Raw genomic sequence first — 10,871 nt, 5'->3', positions numbered from 1 at the left:
TGAGAGGTTCAGCAGGGATATGTGGGACGTTACCGAAGCGCTGGCATTTGATGCATGGTTGGCCAAAAGTATCCCTGCCGAAAGACTTTGTAGGCGAGGGATCGGGACCCGGAATGGTCGCCACATACACCGTTATGAATTTCGAGAAGGACGTAGTCCCCCTGCTCTGCCGTAAGACATTTGAGATACGGGGTGGTGTAGCCACGTTTGTAGAGCACATCGTTGATGACTGTGTATCTTGCCGATCGGTATCTTAGCTTCCGGGCCTGGGCCTTGTCCTTAGGTAGGGTGTCGTTCGTCAGGTACAAGTATATATCAGACATCCATGTATCCTCATACCGTACGGCACACACTTCGGAGGCTACAGCACTTGGTTGGGCAAGAATCTCCACTGGTACCTTTCTTCCGACTTTGTCGTTTATCGCCGAAGCGAGTCTTGCCAAAGCATCGGCATGGCTGTTTTCGCCTCCGGGGATCTGTTTGATCTCGTATGCTTGGAAACTTCGGAGTAGCTGATGGGCGGTTGAAAGGTAGGCGTGCATGGAGGCATCCTTGGCGGCGAAGTCTGCCGTTACCTGGTTCACAATGAGCTGGGAATCGCTGTGAATTCGGATTTGCTTTGCATTCATGCTCTTGGCTAACCGAAGGCCGGCCAAGAGGGCTTCGTATTCCGCTTCGTTGTTGGATGTCCGGAAGTCAAATCGGAGGGCGTACTCGATCTTGAGTCCGTCCGGTGTTGTCAGCACCAAGCCTGCTCCGCATCCTTGCTGGTTTGCCGAGCCATCGACGTGCAAACCCCATACGGGAGTTGATGTGTCAAGGCGTTCGGCGTCTGTTTGATCCGGCAAGATGGTCTCGGTAATCGCCTCAGATGTCGGCCGTACTGTTGCTGGGGTAAGCTCGGAGATAAAATCGGCAACAGCCTGGCCCTTTTCCGCGGGCCTCGGAACGAACTGTATGTCGAATTCCCCGAGTTCGATCGCCCATTTGATCAATCGGCCCGAAATTTCTGGTTTCTGGAGGACTTGCCGGAGGGGTTGGTTGGTCAGGACTTTGATCCCGTGTGCCTGGAAGTATGGCCGAAGTCTTCGTGCCGAGACAACAAGGGCTAGAGCCAGCTGCTCTAATGGTGGGGACCGAAGTTCAGCACTCTGGAGTGCCTTGCTGACATAGAAAATTGGTAACTCTGCCTTTTCTGGTTTCCGAATCAATACCGAGCTGACGGCAGTTCCGGATACCGAAAGGTATAGGTAGAGAATTTCTCCGGGCAGCGGTTTTGACAACAAAGGGGCTTTGCTCATGTAGTTCTTCAAGTCTTGAAATGCGTTATCGCATTCGGCAGTCCATGTGATATCCCGTTTGCCCCCTTTCAAGGCTTTGAAGAACGGTACACATTTATCGGTAGCTTTCGATATGAAGCGGGTCAGGGCGGCCACGCGTCCGGTAAGGCTCTGGATGTCCTTCGTCGTCTTCGGCCTCTCCATATCGATGATTGCTTTTATTTTCTCGGGATTCGCTTCGATCCCCCTCTGACTGATCATGAAGCCGAGGAATTTCCCGGAAGATACACCGAAGGCGCATTTCTTCGGGTTCAGCCTCATCCTGTAGTCTTTTAGTATGCTGAACATGATCGATAAGTTATTAAGGTGATCTTCGGCAGTTCTGCTTTTTACCAACATGTCGTCAACATAAACCTCCATGATGTTGCCGATGTAACCGGCGAAGATTTTGTTGACGAGCCTTTGATATGTTGCCCCTGCGTTCTTCAGACCGAACGGCATGACATTATAGCAGTACAACCCCTTGTCCGTTATGAATGCGGTATGTTCGCTGTCGGGAGGGTGCATGAATATCTGATTATAGCCGGAGTAGGCATCCATAAAGCTCAGCAGTTCGTGGCCTGCCGTGGCGTCCACGAGCTGGTCTATCCGTGGTAACGGAAAGCTGTCCTTCGGGCAGGCTTTGTTGAGATCGGTATAGTCTTGGCACATTCGCCACCCGCCTGTGGACTTTCTTACCATGACGGAATTTGCCAGCCATACCGGATATGTTGCCTCCCGGATGAAGCCGATGGTTTGGAGTTTATCGACCTCCGTGCGCATCGCTTCGTACCGTTCGGCATCGTATGATCGGCGCTTCTGCCTTACGGGCTTATAAGCGGGTGAAATACTGAGTTTATGGCTGATGACCTCCGGGGCGATGCCGGGCATATCCTCGTAAGACCATGCGAATACTTCCGAATGGTGCCGCAAGAAGTTTATGAATTGCGCTCGGAGGTCTGCAGTGAGTCTAGTGCCGATTCTAACCTGTCGATCGGGCTGCTCATCGCTCAAGGTTATGGTCTCCAGTTCTTCGGCAGGTTGCGTGTGAGGGGTGGGTGATTCATCTCTGGGGTCGTCAACCGGTCCCGTACCGTTCGGCAACCCCTGCACTGTCATGGTCTCGTTGGGGAGTTTGAACGAGGTTGCCTTGAGCGCCGTAGCGTAGCAAGTCCGCGCACTCAACTGATTTCCCCGGATTGCCCCCGTGTCGTTCGGGGTTGGGAACTTCATCAACAGCATGTGGGGCGAAAGATGCGCCTTGATCCTCGTCAGTGCCGTTCGGCCAACGATAACGTTGTATGCCGTCGGGCAGTCGACGATGAGAAACTGATCATACGTCGTCGTTTTTCTCGGCGCCGTGCCAAATGTAATTGGCAGTCTGACACTACCGATCGGTTGTACCAGGTCTCCAGAGAAGCTTAACAGAGGTGTCAACTGCCGGTCGACTTGGTTGTCATTGATTCCCATCTCTCTGAAAGCTTCAGCAAAGATTACGCTCACGGAGCTCCCGGTATCGATCAGCACTCGCCCTACATCGTAATCGGCAATTTCAGCTCGGATGATCATCGGGTCGTCGTGGGGATAGAGGATTCCCTCTTCTTCCTCTTGGCAAAATGTGATCGGCTCCCAATGAACTTTTGGTATTTCCTGGAACCGATTCACCTCTATTCCGAGCACCTGAGGAAACTGCGCGGCACGCACATACTGTTTCATCGAACGGTGGCTCATCCCCGCAACGGTAGGTCCTCCGCTGATAGTGCTGATCATGTTTATCTGCCGAGTGGGGTTCGGCACCGGCGCCGATGGCTGCCGGGCGATATACTGGTCCAGTTTCCCCTCTCGGATCAGCCGCTCCACAATCTTTCTCAGACTTATACAATCTTCCGTGTTGTGGCTGTTGTGCTGATGGTATCGGCAGAATTTACCGGTTTCCCGGTTGTCTTGCCGATTGGGTCTTCGAACATTCGGTTTGGGTATGACCTCCTGTTCGTTCATCAGAACGGCTTCATACGTGGTATTCAGCAGGGTGAAGACCTCGTTGCCGTGGTCACGGTTGGGCAGGGGTCCTCGGTTGTCGTTGCGACCATACCGCCCTTTCCCTTTCTTCGGCTGATCTCTTCGATCGGCACGGTTGTCTTTCCGCTTATGGCCCGCCGAATATGAGTCGGCCCTTTCGTAGGATGGCGCTTTTGCCGGATAAGCGTTTGGCTCTGCATCCTCTCGGCGTGCCGAAACGCTGGGTTTTGAGTTGAAGTACTCGGCCTTGGCGTGTACCGCTGCTTGCTTCATTAGCTCATCATACGTGCGCCAGTTGCTGCTGTGTACTAGGTATCGGAAATGCGAGGACCGAAGGCCACTCTTGAAGGTGCCGTAGGCTGCCCTATCATCTGTTTCCGGACACCTCGAGTACTCGTGACTGAAACGCGCCGCATACTCTCTCAATGGCTCGTCTTCTCTCTGCCGAATCGTGTACAGATCATCGGCAGAGTAAAGACGATCCGTTTGGATCATGAAGTGATTAAGGAATATTTGCTTTAGCTCGTCAAAAGAATCTACCGTTTCCGGCTCCAAACGGTAGAACCAATTCAGGGCTGCTTCGGTAAGTGAAGATGGGAATAGCAGACAATGCCCCTCGTCGCTCAGACCCTTGCATCCGATGGCAGACTGAAATGAATGAAGATGGGTCAAGGGATCTTCGGTACCAGTGTAGAATGGTATGCGCAATGGCTGCACTTCCCGATCCTGTCGAGAGCGTCGGATGCGTCTCGTGAACGGCCCGGGCCGAAGCTTTCCCCATTCCGGTTCCTGGGAGCGAGCCTTGTCGTTTTCCATCTTCCGGACTTTCTGAAAAAGGAGTCGGACAACAGGATCTCGGCTTGGAATTTCCTCGGAACCATAGTCTTCCGAGCGTCGTTCGCGGGCTCACAGAGTGATCCTCCGAGTATTGAGTTGGTGCCGAACGGTAGGTGGAAGTTTGCGTATTGGAGGGGATGTACTCGGACGCCAACTCTTCTGCGGGGTCCAGTCCTCTGACCTTCCGAATGGGCGACTTGTCTCCTAAGGCGTTCATTCGGGATTCCCTTAGCCGAGCGCTAATCCTGATCGGAGACCTCTGTCTCTCTGCCTCCCGATCATTAAGCCGGTGTCGGCAATCGGTGTAGACCTTCTTAGGGACATGTGGTTGATCCCGTGGTGTCGGCACCACCAACTGTTTGGAAGGCGCGGGCGTTGCCCTCGCTGCCTTTCCGTACCTCCTCCTATGAGGGGTTCCCAAACTCTCGGAAGAGTGAGTTGTCTGGATGTTCTGCGTGGGCTGCTGGTGCAGCAGCTGCTGGGTTTCGTCCACTTTGGACGACAGAAGGTTGTTGTGTTCCTGAAGCCTAGCCATGTCCTTCCGCAGGGACGCGATTTGGACCATTAGCTCGGCTTCGGCGGTTGTTTGGGTTGAGGGGGCGTTCCCGAAGGGAGTGCATGGGGGTAGCGCTGGGCTAGCTCCAGCTTGCCTTCCGAACGGCGCCCCTTCCTCCGATAGGAAAGTGGGTACTGAAGTGGTCCCCATGTGTCTAGGGGATAGTGGGTTAATTGTTTTTGTTTCGTTTCCCACAGACGGCGCCAAACTGTTGATGCGAAAAAGTGGTTTGACACGTGGTTCGCCCAACTTAGTGATATTGTGTCTTCGGAAGGGAGTTAGTCTTCAAAAGATCAAGTTCCTGCAAAAAGGGAACGTTCGGTAAGACCTTGGGGTACCGGTGCGGTACCGGCCGAAGGCTCTCCGATGCTTAAGTAAGTACAGATTTAGTAAATGTCAGATTACAGATCAAGCGGTAGCGTACCGTTGGTTCTTCTCTCCCTTCCCTTTGGGGAAGGGGGTCTCCTTATATAGGCCTTGGGAGGCGTGCTCTATGCTCATATTTTCGATGTGGGACTATAGGGGCGGATTGTGAGCATGACACGTGTCCAAGGGCAAAACATCAAGATGCATAAGCTTCGGTAGGGATCCTGCCGAAGGGCTTATAGTGACAAGCGTCGATTCCGTCCACGTGTCTGGTGGTCATTGGAGGTTTAATTCGGGTATAAACAAGAACGAAAACACAACAAGAATGATTATAGTTCACTGAAAAGAAAAATAAGTTAGACTAGAATTAGGTATAAACTAGAACTAGTGGCATATCCAAAATTGTGACTTCATGGAGTCAAAATGTAAAAGTTCATAATATTTTTTAGTGTCTAAGCTGTTAGGTGTTGTGTTGATCAGAACATCAAATTGATGGTTATGGTGCTATGTATTTCTACTTATATAATAAATGCTTGAAATCATCATTTTCATCTTGCTTTGCTTGTGTTGGTTTTAACAGTTTGTGCATTCTTTTCATTCCTATTCTATAGGATATGATCTTAAGTATTTTGTGATTTTTGTGTAATTCATTCTAAGTGGTAAATTGAATTTGAACCTCTAGTATACTTGCTCCCTAACTAAATCATAATATGGAGATTGGCAAAGTTTGTGTGCTAGAGGAGATGGGGGATGAGGGTTTGGGGGGAGATTGGGTTTAGAGTTTAGGGTTTAGCATTTTATGACGTCGTTTTGCACAGGCTATTTTAAAAAAAAAATTAAAAAAATAAAGAGACAAGATGCGCTGCGCATCTCCTTCTTCTTCTCTGGACTTCCATCAAGCAGCTAGTGGGCAATTCCATTGGGGCGCAGCCCCACCAAACAAAGACCTTCAAGGCTACTTTAATGGCTGCCATGGGGTCATCTGACCCCTATTGACCCCATACCGCCACTGATTGAAACTAAGGTATTTGGATATTCATTGGAGTTACTAATGTGTTTTGAATATTAATTAGACTTATTGATTTTGGATATATATGAATAAGTAAACTTAACATAACTGGTTTGGTTTGGTTTAGATCAATTTTTCCAAAGCAATAATAAGCGATCCAAAGCTGTACGGTTCCTTTTTTTAAGCATGTGTTGACTTTTTATGTCAACAAATTTATTTATTTTTTTTCAAATGCCCACCCTAGCAAATAATTGTCTTTTATTGCAAAATGATCCACCAATAGGCAATATCTTTCTTCTTTTTTGGGTATGAAGATCCATCCACCAATTTCTCCACTATATGAACATTGTAATTATACATAATAAATGCCGCCATCAAAGAAAATAACAGAAAGTATGGGATTTTATTTTGAATTGAGTTAATTGAAATTAAGCCCTTTCCATAAACCAAAATACACATCAACACACAGGTAGAGGGTAGGGATGGCAACGGGTCGGGTAGGAGCTGGGTATGACAATACCATCCCCATCCCCGCTCTCCATCCCCGCCCCCGTCCCCGAACCCATCCCCGTTTATTAGGTTTCGAGGAATCCCCGTCCCCGTCCCCGACTGGGGACTATCCCCCATACCCGCCCCAAATCCCCTATTTTTTTGCATAAAAAAATATTTATCATACATTTTAACATTAAGTTTCATATTAAATTATCATTCAACACATCCAAATTAACTATAAAGTTCAACTCAACTATTCAAAATCACATAAATATGAAATTCCATGAAAAATTAGGAAGAATTAGGAGAGGGAAGTTAACTTATGGTTAAACATAAATATTATAAATATTTATTTATTTATTTAAATATAAACATATATTTTTGGGTCGGGTTCGGGGATGGGGACGCCAATACCATCCCCTCCCCATACCCGTCGGGGACTTTTCAAGTTCGGGAATCCCCGTACCCGATACCCATTTAGCCCCGAAATCTCCTCCCGTTAGGGTCGGGGACCCGACGGGGACCCGCCCCTACGGGGATTTTTGCCATCCCTAGTAGAGGGTTGGTTGTAGCTATAATCAATTGTATTATTGATCCTCTTGTTGTAACTATGGTTTCGTTGAATGAAATTCTATTTATTTCCATTAAAAAAAAAATTTTAACTCATCATATTAGAATTCCTACAACTCTCACTTTGAATATGCAATGTTTAAATCATTGGGAGACTTTGGAAAAAACCAAAGGAGAGAGACATTTTTTAAAAGAAGTCAAAATGGACAAAATTGCCATTATGTATTTTTGAATTTCCTAAAGAATCATTTATATTTGCATGTCTTTGTTTTGAAAGTTGAGAGGTTTTTTTGTCTTTTTTAAAAAAGCTTTAGCTTTTTTCAAAAATAAAAGTTTTTTTTTTTGTGGCTAAAACCTAAATTTACTTAAATGATTTTGGTATAGAGGATGTCAAATGAAATAAGAGGATCAAACTTCCATATTGAACCGTAGACCAAAGTTTCCACCATAATGCCATATTACTACACCAAATCCATCAATCTATTCTATCAACAACAAAAAATCACCAAACTATTATTTAGTTTAAGACTCGACATATTTCTAAGACTTCATTACTCAACGTTAATGATTATATTCCTTAACAAATAAACTAGATATTATAAAGTTTATTATTCGATCATGAGTTATTACAGGATTAGACAACTCGGTGTCCAAAAATATATTTTTGGACTGTGAAGAATTTAAGATATAAAAAATTTAGGAAGAAATTGACTACTCTTATTTTCTTGAAGAATATATTTGGTACAGGGAAGAAGCTATAAAATAATTAAAAACGACCGCAACGACTTGCACTTAAAAAACAAGAGCAACGGCCACGCGGATTACGAAATCAGATATGTCCGTGGCAAAATAGGAAAGCTCGAAAAGCTTCTAGTGCAGTGGGTCCCAGAGAGAGATTTTTGATGAGATTGCCGATGCTCGCGCGCGTGATTAATTGTGTACTTTTTTTGGGTAAAATATAATCTAAGTATAGTCTAGACGATTCCGAGGGAGGGACAAGTAAAAACACGATTAATTCTTAATCCTAAGTTGACTAATCATATACTTGTATAAGTACTTTTCCTGAAAATTTCGAGGGACTTGAGAGAGCAAAGCAAAGCAAAGTATTTCCGACACTGCCGTCGACCTCTCTCTTTCGCGCTCGCTTGCTTAGGAAGCCATGACCAGCTCCTCTGCCGCTTCACGCAAGGTTCTTCTACTTCTCTCTCGTATTTTACAGTTGAAATATATTTATGGTTGTACATGTAGCCCCAATTTGTTTTCTTTTGCTTTCTTTTTTAAAATAAATTTTTGGTGCTTAGGCTTTAAGCAAGATCGCCTGCAATCGGCTCCAGAAAGAGCTTGTGGAGTGGCAGGTCAATCCCCCAGCCGGTTTTAAACACAAAGTCACTGATAATCTTCAGAGGTTCCACTTTCAATTACTTTAGTGTAGTTTTAATTAATTTTTCTTACGATTAATTTTCTGATGTTTGTTATTTCCTTTGAATTTTTGTGTGAAGATGGGTCATCGAAGTCAACGGAGCCCCAGGAACTCTTTACGCCAATGAAACATATCAGCTCCAAGTTGATTTTCCAGAGCATTATCCTATGGAAGCGCCACAGGTCCAAAATAATTTCCGAATTTAGATTTTTTTATTGTCTTCATGGTGTTTTAAATCTTCTGTCTTGATTGTTGTAGAGTTGTAGATGTGTTATGGTTTCAAACAATTGAAGAAAACAGAACCATACGCAAATGTAGATGCTTAGTATAAACATTCCCCGAGTATTCTCTACAACCAAGCAATCACAGGAGGACATTTATATTTGAATTATTATCTTAATTGATTGTGATTTATAGGTTTCATATTATCGTTTTGGTATTCCAGGTGATTTTTATCCCTCCAGCTCCTCTGCATCCTCACATTTATAGCAATGGCCATATCTGCCTAGGTACTGTTTTTGTCTTTGAACTCTGTTTTTACTATTTCCCACACTATCTTTAGTTTTCAATAAATGCACCTGTATGGAGCTAATGTATTGGCGTTAATTCTTATCTTCTTTTTTTGCTGAAGATGGAAAATTAGATTTCTATGCCATTCAAGTCTTGCTTTTGACTTACGTGATTGGTAGTTTAATTCTATCAATATGATGACTAGTTGTTAAGTTGTTAAGTTGTTTGGCTGTTACATCATAATGTTTACTTACAAATTAGGAAACTTATACAATAAGTTTAATTGGAGTCTATTGAATTTGCAGACCATGCAAGTTTGGCCTTGGAGAGTATCCTTCTCTGTTCACCTAAGCTTGAGGCAAACTAATTGTGTCTGCATTTGTTTTGATCCTAGCACTGTTTAGAATGGTCCATTAACTTTTGGAGAAGACGAGCCAATGAAGGTCAGCCGTTACCTGAAAGAATATATCTGGATTAAAATTTGAGAAGCCGGGTAATATTGTTTTGTTGGCTCACACGCCCAATCGTCTGGTGCCTACTGTAGTGAATACATCAGATGTTGGGGCATTCATCTTGGGTTGGAGATTTTCAAATTCGGAATGGGCCTGGTTAGAAACTTGACGAAAAAAATGAACTAGAAGTCATGTCTAGTAGTGAGGTAGAAGGCATATAGCTTTTATTATTGAATCACAGCAAATATTATAACCATACCATACTGTGAATTTAAGAACAAAGGACCGGAATTCTTAAGAAATTTTGACGAATAGATTATAATTTATAGTGGAGCCTCAATTTTAAGAAACCACTCCTTTTTTGGTTACTTTATGAGGCAACGGTAGTGAGTCCAATGGCATGATTACTCACAGTTAAAGTTGTGGGGCTGTGGTCATTGGATAGAATCCTCTATGGTGTTGTGAGTCACTCTGCATTGCTCATGTTCGCATCTAACCTTGTTATTGCAGTTATGAGCTTTTACAGTTCAGGCTACTATTGTTCCCTCTAGGTGTAAAGTTTGGTCTTTCAGGCACTAGACCTTTTCTTTGTTTTGTTGCTTGAAAAGATGAGATAAGAAAAAAGGGGATTATCTTGTGCTTTTTGCAATCCTTTGTTCCCTTTGGAATGTGAGGCTAAGGTGAACATAGTTCCCTTGCCTTCGCAAGCAATGACGACTTCTTGTTTCTAATTTATTGTTGTCTTTTACATGCTTCTGCAATGCAATACTTAATTTTCCGGTACTTGGTGGTTATTATGCTCTACTGTGAGTTAGGGTGAGCAGCTTCGCTAGATTTGTTGGTTAATGGTTTTTGATTTCATTTGCAGATATTCTATATGATTCATGGTCTCCAGCCATGACTGCTAGTTCCATCTGTATCAGCATTCTCTCCATGTTATCGAGTTCCACTGTGAAGGTTTGTTTCAATATGTTGAATTCAAGCTTTTGATGATTATTGGGTAGAATGAACTCATGACCATTATTCGTGCAATTTATCATTGTGCAGCAACGCCCAGCAGATAATGATCATTACATTAAGAACTGCAGGAATGGCAGATCTCCCAAGGAGACGAGATGGTGGTTCCATGATGATAAAGTGTAATGACATAACAAATATTTATCAACTATGTATAAAAAGAAAAAAAGAAGGTTTTTGATTTGGAATACTATTTTATCAATGTTATTGTTGAAAGAGACGGGAACCCCTTTACATATCCGGCTTCCTATGCATATTGCATAGAATACATATATCCAGTGAGGTGGGTATCTAATCAGATTGC

At 44.5% G+C, this 10,871-nt stretch overlaps 1 protein-coding gene across 1 annotated transcript; it reads left to right on the top strand.

The window, feature by feature from the left end:
- Positions 1-8,190: 8,190 nt before the first annotated feature.
- On the top strand, positions 8,191-10,803 carry LOC117615296 (probable ubiquitin-conjugating enzyme E2 18). Its single transcript, XM_034344356.1, has 6 exons — positions 8,191-8,357; positions 8,470-8,573; positions 8,668-8,770; positions 9,034-9,097; positions 10,419-10,507; positions 10,598-10,803. The coding sequence occupies exons 1-6, from the start codon at positions 8,328-8,330 to the stop codon at positions 10,691-10,693; spliced, it is 486 nt and encodes a 161-aa protein (XP_034200247.1). The 5' UTR covers positions 8,191-8,327; the 3' UTR covers positions 10,694-10,803.
- Positions 10,804-10,871: the final 68 nt, after the last annotated feature.

The sequence above is a fragment of the Prunus dulcis genome, chromosome 1 (assembly GCF_902201215.1).
Source record: "Prunus dulcis chromosome 1, ALMONDv2, whole genome shotgun sequence".
In the NCBI taxonomy this organism is placed as follows: domain Eukaryota; kingdom Viridiplantae; phylum Streptophyta; class Magnoliopsida; order Rosales; family Rosaceae; genus Prunus; species Prunus dulcis.
This window is presented reverse-complemented; position numbering and strand designations above follow the sequence as displayed.

What these genes read in the sequence shown, in the direction of transcription:
- LOC117615296 (XM_034344356.1), top strand. Translation starts at nt 8,328, where the DNA reads ATGACCAGCTCCTCTGCCGCTTCACGCAAG. An exon ending in GTCACTGATAATCTTCAGAG is followed by an intron (nt 8,574 to 8,667) that starts GTTCCACTTTCA and finishes TTTTGTGTGAAG; the next exon opens with ATGGGTCATCGAAGTCAACG. An exon ending in ATCCTATGGAAGCGCCACAG is followed by an intron (nt 8,771 to 9,033) that starts GTCCAAAATAAT and finishes TTGGTATTCCAG; the next exon opens with GTGATTTTTATCCCTCCAGC.